The following is a 26,690-nucleotide window of genomic DNA, read 5'->3' as shown; positions in this document are numbered from 1 at the left end:
TTACTTTAGGCCCCCCCCTCATTACCAAACTGTAATCATCAATTTACTTAATGCAACATCTCAGCCCTAACATTTGAAGTATTTTGCTTTCTATAACCAATATAAGAGATCAAAGAAAAATAATCTAGTTAGGTTATAAACTCTTTAGAGCAGAAAGATCTCCAAGATACACCATGAAAAGTTATGAGGCTATGGTTTAATTCATAACGTACTCACACATTTTTTTTTTTAAATGTCTATTCTCTGGATTATAATACTGAATGCCAAATCAAGATCTTTTTATTTCTCACCAATGTCATCATCCGTTTTATCTGCAGGTTCTTTTTCAAGGCACTCTCGTACAACGTCTCGCCCCAATAATGGATCTGAAGTTCTGTCTATATCTTCATCTTCCTCCTCCTCTTCATCTTCAGAGTCCACAGGTGCTTCTGGGAGGCCTGTTAAATCTACATCTCCCATCTCACTTTCTGTAGCCTGAAGAAAAGAAATCTATCAGACAGCTGGTTCAATTTTGACACAGGTTTATTCTCTCTCACCTTAAACCACAAAGATGAAGAGACATTTACAATAAAGTATGCTATTACAGAAAAACTAGTATTAATACTAACTGATCACATGCACACAAACTGTCACTATATAAGGTACCACTCATGAATGGTGATCATTTCTGCTTTTTGAAAACAAAAGCAGTATACTGAATCACAAATGATAATTTACCCATCAGGATCTCTCTTAGACCTTAGATGATTTTAATCACAAAGCCACTACACTTGCAGGAAGAGACAGGTCCAGATATGTCGCCAATAAATTGGAAAAATAAGAACATGCTGCAAGTGTAACTTTACAAAATAAACAATGTTCAGTCAAGCCACTTCAAACCTAAAAATCCTACGTATGCATGCTCTATGTGAAAATCAAAGCTCCAGTACTATTTAGGCCCTCCACTGAAGCTAGATAAAATAAACGTTTTTTTTCTAGAAAACTAAAAGTATATTAAAAGGTATAGTGGTGTGAGTCAATATGAGAGAGAGAGAGAGAGAGAGAGAGAGAGAGAGAGAGAGAGAGATTGCAAAACCTCCATTGACTTCGAGTGGACATCAGTAATATTACCAGCTAGCATTTCTCCCAATGTGCTTATTTTATTGATAACAGAATTTTGACTTGCTAGGGAAACTGAACGAGGGCCAGCATTATTTTAGAAGAACTGCTATTCAACTTACAAGAAAGTTGTGCCAGCAGCTTTGCTAGTCACTGCCTCATAGCTGGCTGGCTCTACATGTCAAGTAAAAAAAAGAGAGAGAAAGAGACTTGAGAGACATGAGCCAGGTTATCCTGGGTTTATTACTGGCAGTGGGGTTTTTTGTTTAATCATTTAATAATTCAAGCTTTTTCTTTCCATTCCATAGCTTACTATACGGCACAAATAAAGCCGAAGCATTTTTAAAATGTAGCAACACTAGGGATTACGCTAAATTTTTAGCCAAAAAAAGGAGGAAGGAAGAGAGAGAGGAGAGAGAGAAAGAATACATTTGTGTAATTCTAGCAGACCTTCTAAAGAATATTGTTCTGACCAACAGTGAAAATAACAGTGGCTGAAATGAAAGGTGGCCATATTCTTGACATGTTATAATATATATTAAGTCAGGAATAAAATCGGGTCATGTCAGGTGGAGCAGATAAAACCAACTCAAACCTGTTTTTTTCAGTACTAGGCAGTGTGCTCAGCTGGAAAGGTTTAATTTGTTTTTTTCTGTTTAATTGACTTGGAGAGGACAAAATGGTCTTTCACAATTCTTAAGAGTCTATGATAGCAGCCACAAGTCATTTGTTTCCTTTTTACAGCTAAAAATAAAACTCCTGACAACCAAGATCAGATGTCACTTACTATCCAACAAATATAGAGAGATGTAATGCATTTTGTGCGGTCATGTGCCATATAAACCTGTTCTTTTACATGGAATTTTATCCACCAACAGTAAATTTTTATTCCATACTTTATCCATCTTATTTATTAAAACGGTGCTGTTCAGCTTCCAAATGGCCAGAAGCTACACAGCCCACAGGCTGCAGCAGGGTAGGCCACGGCCCCCTCACTGCTATAGAGCAGCCCCCAAACCCCCCTCCCCCCCCCCCCACTGCAACCTGCACCCACCCAGGACACCATGTGCCCCAGGCTCACCCTCAGCTCCTGTCCTGTTAAAGTGCTCACCCCCTGGGGTAGGGGCAGGAAGCAGCAGCCAAAGGTGGAGGGGGGGAGCCCAGAGTCTCTGGCTGCTGTTGCATCTGGAGTGATGCGGGGATTGGAGGCTGGGCAGGAGCCCAGAGGCTGCAACGTAATCCCAAAGGCTGCCAGCTGGACAGCGCTGTATTAAAACAAACAAATCAAGAAGCCACCAAAAATAAAGTCTGGTAGCATTTAGGAAGTTGTAGAATCCCTTAGTGCTACAGAACAGAGTGAGAGGGAAAACCGGGATACACACAAACAGGATGTTCAACTTCTGGCCTGGAAAAGTGGGATCAAAATGAAGTTGGAGGAGTTGAAAGAACAGGGTCTTTACTTCGGAGTCAGTGAAACATCCTTGCAACATCTGCAACTGTTTGTCCTCTTAAAAAAAAAAAAAAAAAAAAAAAAAAATCTGCTTGTGTAGTCAGCTTATTATAGTAAAAGCTACTTACTAAGATATCAAACATTTCAAGATGCACCATACTTAAAACTCATCCAATTTACCAGTCATGCTGGTTATTTTAACTGTTTCAGAGTCGCTGGATACGTGCTAATTCATCTTGGGTTTGTGAGTTGTGGCTGTGGAGGAATGGTTATACTACGATTTAAGGCGTCACCTGTTCATTCAATACATATTGCATTTTAACACTCACTTCCAAATTCCTCCCCAGTTAGGCAGTGCACAGACAATCCCCAATATGTAAGTACAGTAAAAGCTCTGTTATCCAGCATCCCCGAGGTAAGGGGATTGCGGGATACGCAAAAATTCCGGTTATCTGAAACCCACCTGCAGCAGTTACTCCCCCTCCCGTTAGACACTGGCCAGCAGGGCCCCTTGGGACGAGGGTTATTCCCCCTACCTCCGGTGTCTGCTGGAGAGGACAGGAGGGGGCTTATTCTGCTGCTCAGACCCAGCTGTAGTCCCCTGGGGGCAGTGGAGAGAATAACCCCGCTCCCTGCCCCCTCTGTCTCAGGAGCCACGTTGGCCCCCGGTTCCAGCACCAAGGGGGAAGCGCCCGGCAGACCTGGCTCAAGTCCCTGCCAGCGGGACAGGAAGGGGGGAATTAAACCCCTCTCTGGCCAGACCCCCACCCCTGCCTGTCCCTGCTCTGGCTAGGGAGCAGAGAGGTGGGGCCAGCCCTGCTGGGCTGCAGCAGAGTCCAGCCCAGAGAGCATGCCAGGACGCTGGGGGAGTCTGGTTTAAGTTAAACCAGGAAGAGGTCTGGGACAGACGATGCATAAACCAGTTTGAGCCAATCAGTTAAGTCTGATACTACATTCAACCAGGTTTATCACAAACCAGTTTCAGCCATTTTGAAACTGGTTTATGTGCACTGAATGTCTGCTCTGTTACAGGTTTCTGATCACTTAAACTAGTTTGTGAGTAATGTCTGTCCCTAGCCACATTGTTCATTGTTCAAATTGTGCCTTTTCAACGTTTCTTTGAATTTGTAATGCAAAGCAAAAACTTCATCAATTTTCCCTCTAAGGACCTGGAAAAAAAATGTACTTTATACGACTTCTTTCCTAGTATGTTTAAAAAAAAGATGTCCAAAATTGTCTTCATTCCCCATGTAGCATCTTAATAGTGACAAATGTCCCCATAGTTGTTAGAATAATCTAAGACAAGCTTGAACACAATCACATCATTAGCAATAAATGACAGCTCAATGCAGCTTCGCAAACCTTCTTACTTGGAGATCACGGTCGAGACCAAGAAAGTGCAATCTACTGCTTATACTATAAAAACAAGTACAGGATTTTCTTTCTTTAATTTCCCCTCCCCTTCCCACCCCCCCAACCTCCTAACAAAAAACAAAAACAAAAAAAAGACTCGGATGAAACCAGAAAAGTAACACCTGTGCTACTGGATTATTGCCTGCTGCACTCCAGTAACGTGTAACGTTAGCCAGGATCCTATACCTGCAGCAACACTTTTATTGCAATTATTGGATACCAGTATGGGCATCATGCTGTGAAGTCAAATGAAACAGCAGCACAGGGGAAAAGACAATGACAATGGGAAGAAAGACAAAACAGAACTATGCAAGCAAAAGTACACGCAACATTTTATCAAGCAATGTTTAAATGATTTAATTACAGCTTTTCTAACAGATGGAAGGCATTTTTTCAATATCCACAGATATTTCATTAACCACCTTTCTTTAATTTCAGCCAAGAAGTTAATCATATTCTTTGTTGTTGGCTATAGAAGTCTGGATTTGAACAGCATGATGTGTCACTGAAAAGTACACGGCAATGAATACAAAAAGGGCTTTAAGGACAGGTGTTTAATTCCAGCATGGCAAATTTCAGAGAAAGATAACTCTGCTGCCTCTACTTCCCACCCCTGCCACCTACCCCAAGCACAACTGCAGGTCAATGGACTGGTCAGCTGATTGGTAGGATGGGGAGGATGGCTAGGGGTCATTTCCCTATGGCTTGACCCATCCCCGGGACACTTTGGATGAAGCCAGCTGATCCATACACACACTAAGGCCCCAGTCTATGCAGTAGGGCTGCGCAAAGCTTCGATCCCCGATTCAATTTGGCGGAGATTCGGGGGGCTCCCCAGTGATCTCAGCAGTAGACCCGGAAGTGGACCAGAAGCACTTCCGGTCCACTTCCAAATCTGCTGGGAAGAGCATTGCCGCCTCCCCCCACCCCTCCCCTTCCCGGCTCAGTGTCTGGTGCCTCCTGGGCCGGGGGGGGGGGGGGGATGGCACCTGGGCTCCCCCCACAGCTGATCGCCAAGCCAGGGGGGCAAAGGGGGGGCCTCTGTGCACTCCCTGGCGGAGCCGGAAGCGGACAAGAAGTGCTTCTGGTCCACTTCCGGGTTCGTCGCTGAGCACATGAAGGGTCCCCCATGCTCCTGTGGGATGCTCCATCCACCCCAGCACCACATCGTTCACAAGCCATGCTGGTACCTTGAGGCATGTACAAAAAAAATTTAAAGCTGTGTCTGAATCGCTGATTCTCCGAATAAGCATCAAATCTTCAGTTTTGGATTGAGCTGAATTGAATCAGGGATAGCAATCTGAATCAATTAATCAAATCACTGTCCCCAGTTTGGGCCAAATCTGAATTGACTAGGGCCTGCTCCGCACACCCTTACTATGCAGGGATGGGAGAACGGTGCAGCACGCCCTGATGCCTGATCAGTGGGAATGCGGGGGGGGGGGGGGTGGCAATTCTCCCACAGCTGTCCATCCTTAGGGCAAGGCCCCATACCCTTGCACTGACCCAGGGTGACTCAGGTTTGTCCACTGGCAGGGGCACTGGCAGAAACAGCAAGCGCTCCAAAGGGCTGATGCCCTGAGTGACTGTCAGGGAGCCAGTACTCCTTCCATCCCCACCTTCCCCTTGGGAGGGGAGGAAAGAGAGCAGAGGACTGTGGGACACTGGACATCCTTACCACCAAAGAGCAGCATACAGCTGTACAAGTTGGTGCAGGAGGACAGATTTTCTGCAAAAAAACGAGAGCACTCCCAACCATAAAGAGTCAGTTGTCTTCCATAAAAAAATCCCTTGAACAGATCTATGCTCTCTCTTTTTTGTGCCAGGAGCAAGATACTTCTCTTGGCACAAATGAAGCGAGTGTCTATAGCCAAAATGTATGTATTTTCTATGGAGAAAATACACTATATAGAATCATAGAAAATGAGGGTTGGAAGGGACCTCAGGAGGTCACATCTAGTCCACCCCCCTGCTCAAAGCAGGACTATCCTCAACTAAATCATCCCAAACAAGGCTTTGCCTAGCTGGGTCTTAAAAACCTCCACAGATGGAGATTCAACAACCTCTCTGGGTAACCTGATTCGGTGTTTTACTACCCTCTTCTAGAGAGAAAATTCTTCCTAATATCCAACCTAAAGTTCCCTTGCTGCAACTTGAGACCATTGCTCCTTGGCCTGTCATCTGCCACCACTGAGAACAGTCCAGCTCCATCCTTTTTTAAGGTAGTTGAAGGCTGCTATTAAATCCCCTCGCAGTCTCCTCTTCTCTAAACGAATAAGGCCAGTTCCCTCAGTCTTTCCTCACAAGTCATGTCCCCCAGCCCTCTCACCATTTTTGTTGCCTTCTGCTGAACTTGCTCCAATTTGTCCACCCCCTTTCTGTAGTGGCAGGCTCAAAACTGAACACAGTACTCCAGATGTGGCCTCACCAATGCTGAATAGAGGGAAATAATCACTTCTTTGCACTTGCTGGCAACACACCTACCAGTGAAGCCCAGTATGCCATTGGCCTTCTTGGCAACAAGGGCACACATATTCAGCTTATTGTCCACTGTAACCCCCAGGTCCTTTTCTGCAGAGCTGCTGCCCAGCCAGTCAGCCCTCAGCCTGGAACAGTGCATGGGATTGTTCTGTCCTAAGTGCAAGACTTCGAGCTTGTCCAAAAGGAATCTCATGAGGTTCAACAAGGACCGATCCTCCAATTTATTTAGGTCTCTCTGAATCCCACCCTCCAGCGTATCTACTACTCCCCTCAGCTCGATGTCATTGGCAAACTTGCTGAGGGTGCACTCTATGCCTTCTTCCAGGTCATTAATGAGGACATTGAATAAAACTGGCCCCAGGACTGACCCCTGGGGCACTCCACTTGATACTGACTGCCACCTAGACATCAAGCCAATGATTACTACCCTCTGAGCCTGATGCTCCAGCCACTTTTCTGTCCACCTTACCGTCCATTCATCCAGCCCATAATTACTTAGCTTGCCTGTGAAAACATTGTGAGAGACCATACCAAAGGCCTTGCTGAAATCAAGGTATGCCACGTGGCCAGTGGCTCTGCAATCTCACCAGCCAACTCCCTCTGAACCCTCAGATGCATCCCATGCAGCCACATGGACTTGTATATGTCCATCTGTTCTAAATAATCCCTAACCTGTTCTTTCACCAGTGAGGGCTGCTCACCTCCTCCCCAAACTGTGCTGCCCGGTGCAGTAGTCTGGGAGCTGACCTTGCCTGTAAAGACTGAGGTGAAGAAGGCATTGAGCGCTTCAGTCTTTTCAGCATCCTCCGTCACAAGGTTGCCTCCCCCATTCAGTAAAGGACCCACACTTTCCCTGATCCTCCTCTTGCTACTGACATACTTGTAGAAACCCTTCTTGTTACCCCCTCACATTCCTTGCTAGCTGCAACTCCAATTGCGCTTTGGCCTTCCTGACTTCATCCTGGCATGCCCAAGCAATGCTCTTATACTCCTTCCTAGTTATCTGTCCAAGTTCTTACTTCTTATATGCTTCCTTTTTGTGACTTAATTTGCTGAAGATTTCCCTGCTAAGCCAAGTTGGTCTTCTGCCATACTTGCTAGTCTGCCAGCACATTAGGATGGTTTGCTTCTAAACTTTCAGCAAGGCTTCTTTAAAGTACAGCCAGCTCTCCTGGACTCCTCTACCCCTCAAACTGGCCTCCCAGGGGATCCTGCCCATGAGCTCCCTGAGTGAGTCAAAGTCTGCTTCTCTGAAGTCCAGGGTCCTTACTCTGCTTCTCTCCGTCCTTTCTTTCCTCAGGATCCTGAACTCGATCATCTTGCGGTCACTGCTGCCCAACTTGCCATCCACTTACTACATCCCCCACCAATTCTTCCCTGTTTGTGAACAGCAGGTCAAGAAGAGCATGGCCCCTAGTTGGCTGCTCCAGCACTTGCACCAGGAAGTTGTCCCCAACTCCCAAAAAACTGAAAACACTGACTTTGAAATAAATGTTCCTGTAGTAATTTGCAGATAGGCAAATTACTTTGGGTAGCTATAGACTTAGCTTATAGTTTTAGCTATATTTAGTAAACTATTATATGAGTAAATAAGCACGGGGAAAAAAGCCCCTCACCTTACATTTTCATATAAGAAAACCTTATTAAATACCCTGCCTAGATTCAAACTGCTGTTAGAAGCAGCATGTGCTCAGTAACAGGAATGCAGGCAACACCGAGTATGACTAGAAAACATGGTCCACGTTGGACAAATATCACAAGGATATGTTAGTGCAGCCCATCTGAATAAGATATAGTGTCCATTATCCTCAGTCCCCTCCAGCGCAGACTCTCTTTCAATTCACAGTGAACCACTACACTGAATACATTTTGACTTCCTCTTCACTCCTTAGCTGAGTTGCACCTGCTTTTCCAATTTCCAGTGATTCCTGTTTCTTCCCCAGCCTTAAATGTCTGGCAAGCATCACCAAATGTCTGTATAAACAAGAGGCTCTGTCACCCCCTCTCTTCACCCATGGCATGTGATTGATGTGGTCCTGCCCTCCATGAGCTAGACCAGACCAGGCAGCCCTATGCCTCATTAGCATGTACATTTTTGGAGGATCTCAAGACTCGTGACAAGAACACCCAGCTCTAGTCATGAGTGGGGGGCTAATTAGCACATGGATCCTTTGTGGGGAGAGGGGTGGTACCTCAAATACACTTACATGCTGAATAGTGCTGGGCTGTGGAGTCACCATGCCTTAAAATGCTGTTGATTCTGGTGGGGCCCAGCCCAATGAGCTGTATAATACATCATGAGTCTTTTGGCTTTGGACTAGTATCATGCATAGTTTGTACTTCATATAAGTACATACAAAATTACTGCTCAGAAGTGTGCTTATCAAATGCCTGAGTTAAAACTTGAAGCAGTTTGCGAAAAACGGAAAATACACCAATTCTGGGTAAGCTAAGTCTATAGGTAGCCAGAGTAATTTGCCTATAAGCAAATTACTACAGATACATTTATTTCAAAGTCAGTGTTTTCAAATTTGCCCCTCACTTCAATGTGTTCAGGGAAAGCAGGGTCTGGCAATAAGATGGCACTATCACCAGAAAAAATTGGAGGGGCAGAGGGCAAGGGTACCACCTTAGCCCCCTAGATTTAATTTTCCCTGATGCAGCAATGGGAGGGGGACAAATTCAAGGCAGGTCTCCAATAATTAGAGTCTATACCTGGAAAATTATAACATATTTATACATGTTCCATATATAAATCTAATTATTGTGGGAGTTGTCTTATACTTGAGTAAATAAAAAAAAACTGAGATTGTACCATCTCTCTTATCTACGCAATTCCATAATATAATGTATAAAATACATTTGCATGTTGATAACATTATAAACTCACAAATAAAAATCACTGAAACATCTCAATATTGCATGAAAAATGCTAACATTTTTCTTACCAGATCACTGAAAAAAAATTAAACATACTCACTGCCCCTAGGGATGTGGATGTACTATTGCCAATAAGAAAAATAATTCAACTATTATACTCCTCCTTTTCCATGAATGAACATCAGTCTATTTAACTTTTATTTCAGAGGCAAGGACTTTAGCCACAAGGTATTTCTAGCTTGCTAAGCAATTCTTGTAAAGTTATGGTAAGTCTGGGTAAAATGGACTGATGACGACAAACTCAAATTCTAAAGGAAAGAATCTAGTGAGATTATGAAGATCTTTCATGATTAAGTTCTTTTACCTTTCATGACTATGTTCTTCTGTCCAAACAGAGAATTTAAAGTTATCACTGGTGCAAAACTCATCTTTTTCAGTCCCCAAACCTATAAAACAGGTTAGGGGTTGAAAAGAAGATGAGAATACACACCTAACAGAAAGTTACATTATTTCAGGTAGGAACAGCTTTTTTCTTCCCGAATCTGCTCTGCTTTATAGAATAAAACTAATATCATGCCCATACCACAGAATTACAGTCCTTGCAGGTCTGTGTTCCACTGGTATAAGCAAATGATGCTATTGAAGATCTCTGTAGATAGACAAATAGATAGGCAGATTAAAGCCCAGATCATCTTCTGACAATTATTTCTTTCCTTGTCTCAAATTCAAGATGTTTATCAAGGTGGGACCCCTGACTAAATGAGGGTAAGCTAATAGGAGAGGTATGGGGTTAAAGTCTGAGACTCAAAATAATAAAAACTAGACAGAATACACTGATAATTGTTTTAGAACAGTGAACTTTCATTTGAAGAATTTAAAGAATAATATTTTTATCAAGTTCTTGTCATCACAACAATAATCTGTGATATTATACTCCTGGAGCGAATTGTCATTGTCAACCAGATTAAAATGTTATGTTAAATGCTGATCTCTGATGCCTTGATAAATCAAGCAACATTCTGTTTTGTATGCCCTCAATCTATAGGGTTTTAACCAAAATTATTATCCACAATCAACCATTGTTGGCATAAATATCGAAGAAATAAGGCTTGAACTAAATACAAGTACGTCCTTCAGACAAGAAAAATTAGATATAGGGTTAAATGCATTATATATTACATCATTTTATTGGCTTACATAGCTCACATTAACTGCTTTGGAAGTAAGCCCAAGTAAAAATTGTGCTGGAAAATCTCAGCAGTATCTGAGACAAACAGTACAGTATCTAATTCAAGGACTTTTTAGCCTTTCTTCATCTTCATTAGCATTTTCAATCAAATGAACCTGACGCCCAGTTTCATAAACTAAAACTTAAATAGAGATTAGATATATAGGTTCTAATTTTGTGTAGAATTAAGTTTTGTCATGGTTTAGGGTGCGGTTTTTTTGCTGTTAAACTTTATTTAGGGCATGATTAGCAAACACTTGCAAGCTTGCTTTCTGTGTGGAAAAGAACTAAGTGCCAGTTTGTATTCAGCTACTTCAAGGATGCAACAGATGGCTCTCAAACCCTCTTCCAAGGACCATTTGCAGATGGTCCCCAAAATGTTGGCAGGTCAAATGATACTGGGAGAAACATGAGGAACTATACACAGCATTCACACAGATATTTATAGAAGCTGCTCCACCCCCCACAAGAATAATACCCCAGGTGATTTTACCCAGTATCACTCACACTACCAACTTTTACATTCAACAACAAATTTAGTGTTAAAATCATTAAGATATGTTTTTTCCCCCCAACAAACAGAATTTACATAGTCTGTAATTATATTTACATAATAAATATGCAATTACCTACTTTTTGGAGTATAGAGTGGCAACAATAATTACCATCCCTTATAAACAGCACCATGTAAATATATTCTCTGGTCCTCGAATCCTGTACACAAATAACATGTGGCAGGATTGGGTCTTTAACAAAAGCAAAGACTTCCCCACCCATGAACTAATTAGCATTCACCTAGGGCAAAAAGTCCTGAATAAAATAAAATTATTTCAGATGGTGAATTTACCTTTTTCAGTGCTCCATTTTAAGACATACACTCATCATTCTAGTACTACACATGTTGTATATTAACAAGTATAAACAGTATGCCAACAAAACTGCATTTGCAGCAAAATTTGACCACATGGATAGTCTCAAAGACTTGAGATCTAAATTGTTTAGCATTTGAATCATACCAATATATAATTTGTAAGAGATAATACATAAAAGTGTCATAAATTAGCACCCCCCCCCCATCAACCTAATTTGCCTTAAAATGTTCTCCTTGGGTCATAGTGCTGTTGCAGCCATGACGGTCCATGACGGTCCAGGGAATACATGACAAGAAAGGGGAGGGGGGTGCTAGTACAGTAATACCTTTTATTGGACCAACTATTATTGGAAAAGAGATTAGTTTCTCTGCCAACTACCAATGTTACCGTCTTTCTTAATTATATAGTTGGTCTAATAAAAGTTATCATCAAACGAACCTTGAGTCTCAAAAATATTCACAATTTAAATTTAACTTGTCTGAGCAAAAACCAGATGGCATATGTGAAAGGCTAAAAACAGCCTTTTTTTTTTTTTTTTTTTTACTATTGTGGATGAACTTAATTAATTAACATGCACTAAGGAGAATAATGTCCAAGTCCAAGCTTCACATTATTTATTTAGAAACAATGTTATTTTTACTTAAACTAAAGAAATAAAAAGATGGCCTTGTGCAGACAATGACTTTAATTTACAATGGTTACTAGACTGGCAGAGTCATCTTGTATTCTGATTACTTAATGGAAAACACAGAGTTATCAGTTTATTACAATGAACTTTTGGAACTTTTAATTCCTGTAAGGTAGTGGAATTCTAAAAGGAGCTTAAACTTTCATACAGACAAATATATTTCAAAGTTACTTTAATTAAAAGCAAAACTTGATTAGACTGAAATTTATAATCCAAGCCAGAGCTTTCCAGCTGGTGGCCAACTGGAGTGGTTAAATTATGGTTGACAGGACTTGTTAGCATGGCTGTCAGAAACACTGCATTGGTGTGGCTCTGGAACCTAGGCAGTTAATGCCACCACCACTCACCCCATCTCTCTCCCACCCCACCCTGACCTTGCCTGCCACCGTATTTGGGGTGTTTGCTCACTGCTGGCAACTAAAATTGGTAGCTGGGGAAAAGGGCAGGGGGAAAAGAGGAGGGCAAGTGATGGTAGGTTTCATGCCCTGGGTGCAAAGCTGTGTCAGGACTACACATCCTGCAACCACAACCACAAGCCACTGACCTGTTGCCAGAGGTGGGTCATCTTGCCCAAGTCAAGTAAGTTGGACACCCTGATCTAGTCCAACAGTCCCCAAAATCATGGCTTCCAGACAATAGGTTGCCTATGAATCCCATCAACAGGGCTTGAACCAGAGGAAATTTAAAAGTTATAACCAAGGGTGAATAGGAGGAGCAAGAAGTGACATCACTTACAAAACATTATTTGCTCATTAATGTTGCGAATGGGCCAGTGAAAGATGGGGACCAGCGGTCAACCGGATGTTGTCTTTTAAGAAGAAAATGAACCCTCAGTTGCCACCCCTACATAGCAGAGATATTTAAGTTGAAATGAAAACAGCAGGCATACCACTGCAATGAGAAGCCAACAAAGGAAATGCAAGTTAACAGCCAACTCTATTCTCAGAGGCTGCCAAAATCTGTGACAAAAATGGAGCATTACAGCAAACCTACAGTCCAAAGCAGCAGGCTGGAACCCAGTAATGTTTAAGCTATTAAAAATGTTATAGTTTATGGATAGTAAAAGCACAAGGTATTACAAGCATAATAAGTTCTTGATTGCATCCCTTCAACAAACTAAACTACAATGTAGTTAAGGTTGAAAATATGGATGATATACTGCAATTATATCCATGGTAGATATGTGCATAATTTGCTTAAATGTATAGCAAAATGCCAGTCTCAAATTTTTGGCTACTGCTAACGTTATAACTAATATCGGTAATCTGCATATTGGTTAAGTGCATATGCCACCAAAAAGCAAAAGAAATCTTTGGCTCTGCTGCCTACTTTGAAATATAATTGTACTCAGCTTAACTGTGTAACCTGGGAGATTTACTAGCACAGGCCAATTTCAAGGCTTCTAACAGCAGCCCTGAACTGATTAGACCCTGTCAATTTGAAGGCTACTATTAAAGGCACAAGACATTCCAAGTATCAAAGTAAGGCACCTTTTGACTCAGTTAATTGCAATTTTAAAATGATAATACGAATTGGAAGCACTGCTGGTCAACAGTTCTCACTGCCTACTGTTCACACACACCTACTAAAATTATGACCAGCAAGGAAGGCACTGTCAGTTCTTAATATAGAGACATAAAACCCTTCTTAAACAACCATCTTTTCCTTAGTGCCACCATTCCTCCCCTCCCCCATATAATTTGGTTCAACTAGGTTGTCCTTGTATTTTGCCTTTCCTTCAGGATGTTTGTCACAGCTCACTGTTGCCGTCTGCAGCAGTTATATATCCTTCCTGTTTGAGTCGTTACATGACTATTTAACTACCCTCTTTTCCGTCTAAATTGCCTCATTTTCTGAAAAGCACCCAGGTGCATTTGCAGCAATTGGTGCAAAACAAGTCAATAAAATAAAATGTTAAAACCTCCAATTTTATAAAAAGTAAATGCATTTAAATTAATTTCTTTCTGACTCAAAGAAAAGGACCACCTGTTTTCTTGGTACCAAAAGTGCAGTTCTGCAACATTTCAAACACATTTCAAACACCACTGCTTCTGTAATATGCCAAACCAATCAGAAGTTACAAAAACATGGACAGCTCCAAGGACAGACAGTAGCAGTGACAGGGAAGAAAGAAATCTTAAATTACCTATTTTCATTTGTTTGTGCAATCAAGTAAGGGCTTAACCACTGCATATTCATAGCAGTTCTTACAGGAGAGCAATAATCTCCTGTTGATCTACCAGTCAGAGAAATGTGCTTTTCCTGTTTAACATCCTGGACAGAGGAATGGCTAGGATAAGTGAAAATTTCAACACCCTCACCTACCTGTTCGTAAAATGTATAAAAATATTAGTTTATTACTTTTTACTCTCCAGCATCCCACCACCTATGTCTATCATTACCATTGCAGCAGTCACCGAGGAGAAATTACTGAATGTTAAGGCTTTGTAAATTCAAAATGTTCCATTTCATGCATACTACACATGAATCATAAAAGCTTTATGTTCATACCACCAGTCTTCTTCTGCTGACATTTTTAGATTTGTTGTTAAGGTCAAAATGTTACCTATACCGTATGTCAAAACAATTTAGCATTCAAAAGAAACTCAACTGACTGCCAAGGCCCAGCACTACTGGTATCTTCCACAACACTAACATTTTATGTTATCAAAATTTCTTTTCTCCAGAGTTAATTCAACTAATGAACTATTTTTAAAAGAAAATAAATTTCAGAACTGAACAGTTTAACACTTAGAGAGAGCCCCATTGTTACAGAATTAAAACTATGCTACACAATACTGTACTATGCCGGGGCAGATCTGGGAGGAAGAAAAGGGATGCACTGGTGCAGTTGCACCCCACTTTGATTCCTGCTTCACCCAAAGTTTAAAATCAACTGCCTGAAGGGGCAGCAGCATTTCTGATCACGCAGCACTGAGTCAACTAAATTTGTGGATCATTATAATCTACCCAATTCCTTCTAAACTCTTCCTTCTGCAGGTGTTAATGTATTTCTCTCCCTTTTAATTGTCTTGATGTTCTACTAAGCAAGCTAGCTTTTTTCCTGAAATTCTGCTGTATGTTACCTGCTCCTATTTCACAGCCCTAAAGACTCATTCCAATAAACTTATATTTGTTTATGCTTCAATCTTAAACTGAAGAATACAGCCCTAGGCCCCTAGCATATTAGTAAATCTTTTAGTTTATTTTTACCTGGAGATAAGACTAGAACTCAGCCTGCAAGGGAAAAGCCATGATTTCCCCTTTAAAAGAGAATCCATTTTTAAAGTTTGTTCAAGACCCTTTCATATATTCTTACGATCCACTTCTGGGTCACGACCCATGGGTTGAAAAACAGAGAAACACTGCCACAGGGGACACGTGCAATCAGATCCTTAAGAGATTTCTAAGATAAATGACTCGTCTCTCCACACCATTGGGGCCTTAAGACCGGAGGATCTTTGGAAGGGATAATGTAGATCTAGAATATACTATGTTCTATAGGGCAAGCAAGGGATGAAGGGCAGGGGATGATGGGCAAGCAGGTGAAAATCTGCCAAGAGTGAAATAAATCTCTTGGATAAAAAAAAAAAAAGAGAACATGACATTAGTCCACACACACACACACATATATATATATATATATATATATATATATATATATATATATATATATATATTCACTAGTATTCAAAGGGAGAATATACGGGTGCCTGAAATCTAATGGGACCTGGTTGGTTCACACTGCATATTGGAGACAGATCCTAAGAGTAGAAGAATTTATACCTGGAGACAAGTAAATGGAGGTCAAATTGCTCTTATAGACTTGTCCAAAGTGAAGCTAGCTTTGCATTTCGTGAGTCTGTACCAAGAGCTTCCAAACTACAACCAACTATTATGACCTAAAATATTTACAAGTATCCAAAACATATTACATGCATCGTATTCACCTTCTACTCATACCAAAGAATAATGAACTGTAAAATCATCTATGTGCACAGTCCTAGTTATACTGCACTTACTTAAATGTATTGCCTGGAAGCGAAATGTTTCCATAAAGCCCCATAAATAACTGACATTACAGTTATTAAAAATATCTTATTGATGAGGCAAAATGTGGAATGCTACAAGTGTTCACTGCCTGTAAAAATAAGTAAAACAAACTTCCACAATTTTACCTGATATATATCAGACAAGCTGCTGCTCCCAGAGTCACTGGCAATGCTACATCCAGACTGGCTGGAAGGGACATGAGTCACCTGTGGATGTGGATTGTCTGCAATTTGCATCTTGGTAAGATCTGCTGGAAGCTGTAAAGAGAAGGAAAGCAAACGTGTCAGTCTGATTTGAACACAAGTTACCGCATAAAGCTTTTTTTTGTTTTTTAAATGTCTGCATCAGACTTATTTTATAAGCCAGATCTGGAGAAAACGTTAACTTGCATAAAAGCTTGCCCCAACCATAAACGTTATATGAGTTTCCAGATACGTTTCACATATTTTTGTGTGGCTTCATTTTTTTTTAAATGAGGTAAACAGTTGCATTGTATTATTTATTATTATTTTATTACAGCAATGTGCAGGTGTCTGTTCAAGGATCAGGACCACATGTGAATATAAAACAAGTTGTTCCTGCCACAAACAGCTTACAAATGAGACTGAAAGATCCCTTTGATATTACGGGTATATTTTTTGCTTACACAAAGTGATAGGAACTGCCATGGATATACTATCTGTTAAATCTGTACGATAAATGCATCTGTCTTTGAATTTACTACTCACCTAAGCTGTTCATCAACTGGATTCATCTCCTAAATTCTGAAACAAGCGAAGCTTGCTAGTCAAGAGCAGCTATGACATTCTAGCACCCTAACGCCACTATTTTACACAAGGATCACTGGATTTTTCCAATTTTATTACGTTTTCATCTAAAAAAGGTGACTATGAGTTAACTTGCCCGAGTAGAACTATAACATTATTTTCAGATATAATTGGAAGTGGAGATATTTTGTCCTTTTGAAAAAAACTGGGGAAAAAATATTTTCAAGAGAAGACGTGAAACAGTGCACTTGTTCCAAGGATGTGGAAACTTTCAACTCTGAAGAGTGTTTAATAACCAAAGTTTTACAGTCTCAGTAAATATTCCATTTTCATGATTTGAGAACGGTAAGAAGGTCAAAACACTCAGCTGACAAAATTCAATATACTGGCCAAAAGGTACATCGGGTATCTGTCAGCACATCCACTGAAGAGCTGACATATGCTGTGAAATGACCTCTTACACAACAAAAACGGGAGAAAAAAGGCAAAGCAAGAGACAGCTCAGATTTAACTGAAGCACTGTAACAAGTACTAAGCATTTCTTATTGCCTTAGTACAGGACCAGGACCAGACTGCAGGGCTCCAGACGCACCACCAGCAGCAGGGCAAGTGGCAGCAGCACAGGGGTTTGCACACCCATTGCTCAACCCCTGCCACTGATGCACACCCCAACAAAGCCCCATACCCCACAATTCAGTGGCTGGCCCCACCTCTAAATTCCCAGCACTGGTAGGAGTCCCAGATGAAATGGCTCCACAGTCTGCTTGTCTAACGCCCCTGCCTTAGTGAATATTTTTATCTTCTAAAAATGTGGTTTTATACAACCTTCTATCATATGCTGTAAGATACCATCACAGCCTCCAGTTATTAGATTAGTGGGCGTAAGACAAAGTTACTACATTGTCATTCTTCAAATCCTTCCATTAAACCATGATGTCTATGAACACAATGAAGGCACAACTCGTATACTACAGCAACCAATGCTGGTGACAAAGGTACAGTTTCCATTGCTAGTCCTTTCAGAAATGACTTGAAACAATTTTGGTGCATTCTCTCCAACCCCCCATCTCCTGTTCTAGGTTGGACAGCAGTAACATATGGTCAACACCATCAAATGCTACAAAAAGGAGCCAGAGCCTCTAAAGCTATTACTGTTCCATGTCTATTATTTAATAAATGAGTTGGCTGCACTGAACACTTCTTGTTTTGATAGACTCTTATGGTAGAAAGATAAAGGATTTTGCTGGAGCAAGTAATGCCTCTCAAAATGAACCCCCTACTCCCCACCAACACCTAATGTACGATGACTGCAGAGTTAAGAATTTTATATGAAATACCCTTTACAAACTGAGGGGATATTTTTAAGGGTACCACCAGTCAAAAATGTTATAGAACAGAAATTCATTACCACTGTTAGCACCTGCATTTATTCTTATTGCTTACAAAACACATGAATGAATTTGCAATGTTCAAGCTGAACCTTGTGATGTTTTGCTATAAAAGTCATTTGATGCAGGGTATTATGTATAAGAAAATAGACTAATATTTCCAAAGTTGAAAGAGGTATAAGCTTTATTTGAGACAAGTGACCTTTAAGTGCTGCCTGCCACTCTAGCAAATTGCCTATAATAAATCTCAGCTTCTGTCTTCTATATGTCATCTTTATCACCCAAACTGATTGTTCCTCCTTTCAGAGCTCACTGAGCTGCAACACACTGATATGATGCTTTTGTAACAACATGACAGTTAGTGGCTGTGAGAATGACTTGCAGGATCTGGTAATAAAGTTACTAAAAGTGCTTTAAAATAGTCTGAAGTACTCTGAACTACTTTCACTCATTATCTACAACATAGTCAACTACGACATTGAGAGAGGAACCACGATGATGATCACAGCAATACATTAACCAGACTGTGCACTGCCAAAAAAAGAAGCTCACAGACCTGAGTTTTACATAAATAATGACCACTTCCAAGTCTATATTGCATACATGTTATTGGCAGTACACATATAAAACTTCTCTTCTGGCCTAAATCCTAGCTAGATCTGTGCCTAGCTATCTATGAATACATGTAAAATCCTGGATACTTTTGCATTTATATAGTAGAAGCACATGCAGAACTAGGACATACATTCCATTTTGAAGTCAACTTTTTTGCAAGAAATACCACAATCTGATATTAAATAATGCAAATAGATTTCATTTCCTAAAATACGAGAAAGCTTCACTTTCTAAAACAAGTATTACCTTTATCAACCTGTTCTACCAAAAGGAAATTAAAATTAGCAAGAAACCATGAAAATGTGGTTGCAAGTTTGCATGCATAGGAAGATGTTTAAAAGCAGGTAGCTGTGGGAACCATAATTTCTCACACACTGCATAGGTCAATGATTGCAAAGCACACTCGATTTGCAGTATCATTAAGCGGTTTGGTAACCTAACAATACAGAAATGAAAAGCATTTTTTCTAAGAACGTCTGTCCTAGTGGCAGAGGCCTGCTGCTTTGCCATACAAACCTAGAAATGACAGCAGTCTGGACTTCCCCTGAATACATGTAAATGAGGTATTCCAAAAGGTGGCACACATGGTCCCCAAGAATAAAAACTGGCATCGTGTGCCACTCTCTAGGCCAAAAGCTGAAGGCTGCTAATAAAGCAATAAGGCAGAGATGGAGGGTGAGAAATTAGAGTACAAAACAATTTTGAATGGGAGGGTTAGAGAACATGTCATGCATGAAATGCTAAATACTACAACTTTGAAAATGCCTCCTGAAAAGGAGAACTCTATGGAGTTTGCTAGGGATTTGGCTTCTCCTATTCATTTTACATAGAAAGCCATCATCCCATACTACAGAAACGGGCAGTGGTACTGCTGTTTTTATACTGACATGGAGAGCACCTCCCGCCCCTGTGGGCTTGAAATAGTGAACCAGAATCATGGGAAAAGGTTCTAAAAGCTGCAAAACTGGCTGAGAAAAAAGATGTTTCTGAGGACACTTTCATAAAATCTGCCAGAGAATATGCTGGGGCAAAGGTAGGAGAATTTGTTTCCTCCTCAATTAATCTGTGCCCCTCTTAATGGGTACAAACACTTTGGTGCTTTAAAATAGGATTATTTTCAGCACTCAGGTCACAAGTAGCTTCAAATGTTTTACTTCCAATTAGGAGAACAATTTTGCATTTTAATCATAATATTTTCCATCACCGAAGCAAGACTTGGATCCTTGTGAAACCATGTTCAAAGGGTGGGAGTGGAATGTTTTATATATCTATCAGGGAGTAAATCCAGTTATTACTGTATGTGTAATGAACCATTCTTCCAGCTGCTTAACTGCTCAAGTTAGGAGAAAAAAGAAATTATAGCACACCACTCCTGATGAAAACAAAGCTACAGATAAAAGGTTAATTTATTTATGGAAGTCGTACAAGCTGAGTATTTCCTCCTAAAATTCTCCGTACTTACATACAAGTTAATTTAATGTGACTGTAAATGTCTACTAGCACCACCTAGACCTAAGCAAAAATGCAAGCAAGCTGCATCAAGATGGGCTTCCCACAGCAATGACCAGCTAATGCTGCTAAGTAAATTGCAGTCTAAACTGAGGTTTTAAAGAAAGATAAAAAGTTTGTTGTAAAATATGCATAGCCTAACCCACTTCCCCCCACATACACATGCATGTGCATGCACTCGCCCCTTCTACTGAAAACAATGGGGAAACCCATTTACAACTAGAAGCAGTATCCCTCCCCCCCCTTATTAGGGTGCTGGGGTATCACTAGGTGGATGACCCATTAAGATTGTGTCCCCACTCGCATCTAACTCCATCCTTTAGAGCTAAGTAAGAAGGAAACTGGGAAGGGATCGCTCAATTGTACTCTGACCACTGAAGGAATAAAAACCCCAACCAGGGAGGCCTGTAGGAGAGGGGTAGCAGAAGGCTGAAAACATAACAGACAAGGTCAAAAATGAGAGGTGGTGACAAAGTACTTGAGTTGTGAAGGGCATTTTGGGTGCAATAAATACATGAGACTGTGGACAGGCCTGACTGTTGCTGTCCAGGCTGGAGAATCAGACAGCAACATTGCCCTTATCCCCTGCACCCATTTCCCACATGCCCCTCCTACTCTCAATTAAATCTTACACTCTTGTGGTGTACCCAGAAGCTAAATGTAAAATGCCTAAGATTGGAGAGGAATCTAAACATTGACAAAGAAGCAAACAATACTGTGTAAAGTGTATATAAATGTTATAAATTGTTACTAGTGGGTTGAATGGGGTGGGTTGTGTGTATACATCCATAAAGCAGAAGTTAACAAACAGATCATGGCACCTGCAACCCACTATGAATTATGAGTGAACACAAAATACAAGAACAAAAATATCTTGAGAAATAAAGTTTTCTTCCATACTGTATAACAGGCCCTAACTGACAAGAGAGATGTGAGGTCTTGAAGTCTGCATATATTTTCTTGCAGCTTTGAAGGCAAAAATAGTGAAAAACGCTAACTGCTGAACAAGAGCGCATGGGGGGAGTTCATAAGAAAAGAACCCACAGAAAAAAAGCAACACTTTATTAGTAATATACAGCAGGAACTTACCTACTGAACAGATTGTTTTATTAAACTTTGAGACCGCTTTTTACACAGTAAATCTGATACAACATGCTTTCTGTATTATAAGAAAGTATATAACTCTTAATCTGCATGATTTAATTGAAAAGAAACTAATTTCAGAGGCTTTGGCTGGTAGATGAAGTGAGGCTTTCATCTAAATTATTCATGTAACCATAGGTACTACCCAGATACCACGACTAATATTAAAGCAAACATTTTGTTGCTGATGAAAGGTGAGAAGCCATTAAGACTAATAACCTTTTTCTAAAGTGAAAAGCATTTAAGATGAAATACTACTCTGGCTTCTCAACTAGAGATCAGATTATTTTTTTTAAACAAAAACCCAGGTTACTTTAGCCCAGCACTCAAGAATCATGCAATAATGGGCCTTTGGCTTCTCTACTTCAGATGGGGGTTTTTTTGGTTTTTTTTACAAAAAGGCCAATGTTGAAATAGGGTGTATTTAAAGAGATTATATGCAAAGGTCACTTCTCTGGAAGACTTCAAAATTATCACAAAAACTCAACCTCTCAACAAGAGATAGCAGGAAGGAGACTAGTCCAAGTAATAGCAAAAGACAAGTTCGAACTACCAGAGAGCTCTCGGACCTCTTCAATGCAGACCCAGATTATTAGGAATAAACAAGTCACAACAGTAAAAACCCATTCGAGAGTGCTAATTAAGGTTTACAGATCTCACTTCAGTATAGGGTTATTTTATTAACTTGTTTCTGGATTAAAATTAGTCAACTAAAACACTGCATATTTTACTCCTTTTCCACCACTTCTGGTGTACATGAGTGCAATGAGATCTCATTAGGAATTATCTGACAAAACAGTTCTATTCACTGGAAAATGCTTTGTGGAAACTAAAATTTCTCAAGAAATACCAGAAGGTTGTTGAAACCAATACATGAACGTAGCCGAAAGCAGACTCCTCTCTAGCTTGCAAGAAGCCTGGGAGCCCCTAGGCCAGGTACAGTATGAACTGTTGAAAAACAATTTGAAATACAACATTACACTTTTACTGGTATAAGATCAAAGACCAATCCATTTGATTTAAGATCAAAAACTGGTCTATACATGTAACAGAACAGAAGTTTGGCACGCACAGACTGGTTTAAAAATGGTGGAATCCAGTCTAAGATTTGCCCCCTCACCAAGGGGTGAACATGTGTTCTGCTCTCTACCGATCTAACCTATGCCACTTACAGAAAACCACGCAACTTAGCTCAATTCTGCCTTAGGCTTTTTGAATGTCTGTACCTAGCCCTTCTCTACCTCCAAAGCTCTGGACTTCTGCCTCCCTGCCACAGAGCTAAGACTGATAGGGACCTGGTAGCCTCAAAGCCCCCAAAGCCACAGCTAAGCCAGGATCTATAGACTATACTGAAGCTACAAATTGTTCACTGAAACATTACACGGGATACTCCAACTTTAACTCAACTTGCAGAAATGCAGACTTCTCTGCATTCTGGAATTGAACGCATTTTCTTTTACTCCTGAATTTTAACCAGCTGTAGTGCAAGGAAAGAGCCTATGAGGGAGTGCACTGACGAACACTAAAACAAGTCACTTAATGAAGGAAGCACTCCATTAGCACTCTCTTCCACTCCCAGTACGAAAGTGAAAAATTTAAATTAATATCACCAAATACTGTTCATGTGTTTCCTATCAAGCACATCATTTTATCCAATACAGTGGTAAACAGATGGCAATTCAGAAGAAAATGATGCTCTGTGGGGTAGAGAAGTTCATGGCTCAATGTACATATAGCTTTAGTTTTCCTTAGACTATTATAGCCATCCCTGAAGAAGCTGATTGCAATGTGGATCGGATAGATCAAGAGAAAAACAACTGCCCCTACAGAAACAGTGGGGCACATCTGCTACTGTGCCACTAGTACCAAAAAAATCAGAAGTCAGAATCAGGACAGGAAAACCCAGAAGGTAGACAGGATGCTAAAAGATGCCAGCCTGCGCTGTTGAAATACAATTTGAACAACGTTATGCATAAGGAGAACTTAGAAGTAGCAGGTTTTATTTAGATGTATTTCAAGTGAAAGCAATTTCAAGAGGCAAGGATCTGTGACTTGAAAAATATCCCTCCAGCTTTTCCCAAAAGCAACATTTTCCCTGCAAATCAAGAGGTAGCAAATAACACAGCAGTAATAGGCAAAAGTTAACTTCATCTTCCAAAAGAAGAATAAACTTGAGGCCCAGAAACACTTCTTTCTTCTAATTCTATAAAATAGCAGATATTTTCTTTATAGGTAAATAAAATATGATTATAGCTTTGGAGTCACTGATCAACCCTTCCAGCCTTGTACCTGTGTGGTTATACCTGTTACTTACACACACAAAAAAGTGTCAAGACTACTACCTAGATAAATGTTTAATCTGCGATTTCAATAGTGCTACAATCTCACTGTGTTCTATCATATTACTATTATTATTATTATTAAGCATATGCATTCATACAAACAGAATAGCTCCTGGAAACCCAGTTCAGTTCAGTGAAAAGCAAGTACCAATGTTTCTTCCAATCTCTGAAGAAATTTTTCCTCTTTTCATCCACCCCTTAACAAAACTTAAGGGAAGGACTATCAGGAGATGAGAAAAAATGCCTCAAGGTGGTGGTGTGTTATTTCACTACACTGCTGATGATACTCCAAGTCTATTCCTTATAGAAAGGACCTTACTGGTGGGGGGTGTTGGGGCAGAGTGGGGTCCCCCCCCATAACTCATTTTAACCAGTTGTTTTCAACCTTTTTTCATTTGCGGACCCCTAAAATGTTTTGAATGGAGGTGCAAACCCCTTTGAATTATAAATTGTGGGTATTCATATACTTTTGAATGATCAGAGTCATCTTTTGCAGACCCCTTAGACATAGTCTGTTGACCTCTGGGGGTCTGAGGACCACAGGTTGAGAACCACTGATTTAGACAGTTGACAGACATCTCTGAAATCAATTAAATGCCATAGTACAAGGGTAAAAAGGTGGCAAGTAAACATTTGTCTTATGGTTCACTGTCAACAATACCGTAACAAATAAAATGAACAAAACTAGCCGAAATACAGAGTGCTTCTGAACACGGACTTGTAGCTTTGTTTTCTTGTAAGTGTGTTGGCTGCAAATTTCATTTCCCTCCCACCCCACCTCCAAGACCATACCAACTTTAAAGTGCCAATTAACCCAAAAATATGCGGCCAAAGGAACCAGTACAATCAATGGAAGCTTGAGGTGTTGGACACCTCTGAAAAAATTGGGCAATGCAAGTCAGGCCTGGCAAGAAAAAGCCTCAGCTTTTGCTGAAAGAAATCTCAACATACTGTTCTAGGCTTGCTGGTTGTAGCCGTGTTGATCTAAGGAGATAGGCAGACAAGGTTCTTTGGTAAATGTGATATCTTTTATTAGACCAACTAAACAGTTGGAAAAAATGTTCTTTGCAAGCTTTCAAGCACCAACACCCGCCTGCAGGCATATAGAGATCTGCTGGTGAACTGTGTGCTCTGTAGCCAGGAGAACAAGGGTGCCTGTGCTCGAAAGCTTGCAAAGAACAACATTTCCAACTATTTAGCTGGTCTAATAAAAGATATCACATTTACCCAAAGAACCTTGTCTGCCAAAGTACTGCTCAACACTTATTATACACATTGAAGATGTACATGCTGGTACCTTTCCATGTGTTGAGTCAGAAGCAAAGGATATTGGAGACACAGAAACGGAACAACTTTGCAACTCTTAAGAGTCATCTATAATAGGCAAACTACACCAAATTAATTCTGTGGAAGGCTCATAGTAAAACCAGTGAACCAATGTGGCTTCACTCATGCAGGAGCCCTCAATGGTATTTCAGTCTCATTACAGTCTGCGAAGCTGGATGTACATTAAGCTCTTTTGTATACATCCAATTTTACCATTTACAATTTAACCATTTTCTTTAGAAATTTCCAGTTAATATAACAGAGCAATGAAGGAACTGTACAACTTCGTTATAAACCTATTGTGTCATTACTTCAGTGAAAGTAATCGTACGAAAGAAATACACAAAATTACCACACACTAAAAAGCTGAACTTAAAAGTTGTTTTTTTTTAAATAGAACAAATATCAATACAAAGGCTTATCTAAAAAAAACCAACAAAACTTTGCCATAAGCATATTCTCAAATGTTCATAACATTGCAAAGCGCATTTAAATCTTCCAGCCATAAAACAAGATTTATAATGTGTCAACAGGCTTTTTAGCATTATAAAATGTGGCACAAGGGTTTTTTCTAGGAACTTAAGAATAAACTATACCCTAGAACTCTAAAAGACATCAGCATACTTGCTAGCATTACTAAAATATGTCCAAGTTAAATGTGTGGTGTGGTGTATTTTTTTTTTATTTTTTTTTGCGGGGGGGGGGGGACACAAAAAACTCCATTTTTGATAAAAGTTCCTACTGGGGTAAGCGAAGCAACATCCAATGACCTAACTGCCAAATGAATAGGATTGTGCATGTGGTGGTTTGTTGTTGTTTGTTTTTAAGCGAGCTCCATATTTCCAGTACTCCCAGCTGGACTGATGGGGCTTTTTATCACGTAAGAGAGCAGTCAAACAGATTCCAAGTGACAGGCAATCATCATGTCTTAACTTTGACTTGAAAATAATTTGTTTTAGGCTTAGATTTCCTTTTTTGTACTTTTTAAAAAAAAGGTTTCCCTTAATATGCAACTGGCCTCTCTACCAAGAACAAAAACAGCTCCAATAATTATGGCATCCATTTGCAGACTGAAGGGAGAGCTGTGATGCTAATCTGGATACAGATAATCTAATATCCATGGCATGGGTCAAACTTGAAACAAAAAGGGGCAAAAACTAATAGTGAGCAATGAAGTAGTGGGGTATATCTATGTAGGGACACTTATCAGAATAGCCATGTGTTTGAACCTCCTGTGCAGGTGCTGTTTATTTTATTATGGAACAGTTACCCTGCTAAATTGTTATTCTGTTATAGCTCAGCTGGGAAATTTCCAAATGTAGACCAGGTCATATAGTCTAAAGCTGTCAAGAAAGAAAGTGACATAAATTAGCTAAATTCTTGGCCCTGTCCCAAATTTCAGGCTAGAAGGGGCTGCCAGTACTGCGAACACAGAAG

At 40.3% G+C, this 26,690-nt stretch overlaps 1 protein-coding gene across 12 annotated transcripts in view; it reads right to left on the bottom strand.

Annotated features, from left to right (window-relative positions):
* RAPGEF6 (Rap guanine nucleotide exchange factor 6) overlaps window positions 1-26,690 on the bottom strand; it is a 232,239-nt gene that overhangs the window by 67,648 nt on the left and 137,901 nt on the right. For all 12 annotated transcript variants that reach the window (XM_059712860.1, XM_059712858.1, XM_059712855.1 and 9 more), the window contains 2 exons: window positions 16,289-16,420; window positions 291-474 (listed from right to left, as the gene is read on the bottom strand). In XM_059712860.1, the coding sequence (XP_059568843.1) occupies window positions 291-474; window positions 16,289-16,420 (316 nt within the window). The remainder of the gene's footprint in view (window positions 1-290; window positions 475-16,288; window positions 16,421-26,690) is intronic.

This window comes from Alligator mississippiensis, chromosome 9 (assembly GCF_030867095.1).
Source record: "Alligator mississippiensis isolate rAllMis1 chromosome 9, rAllMis1, whole genome shotgun sequence".
In the NCBI taxonomy this organism is placed as follows: Eukaryota; Metazoa; Chordata; order Crocodylia; family Alligatoridae; genus Alligator; species Alligator mississippiensis.
Note: the sequence above shows the minus strand (reverse complement) of the source record. Positions and strands in the feature narration are given on the sequence as shown.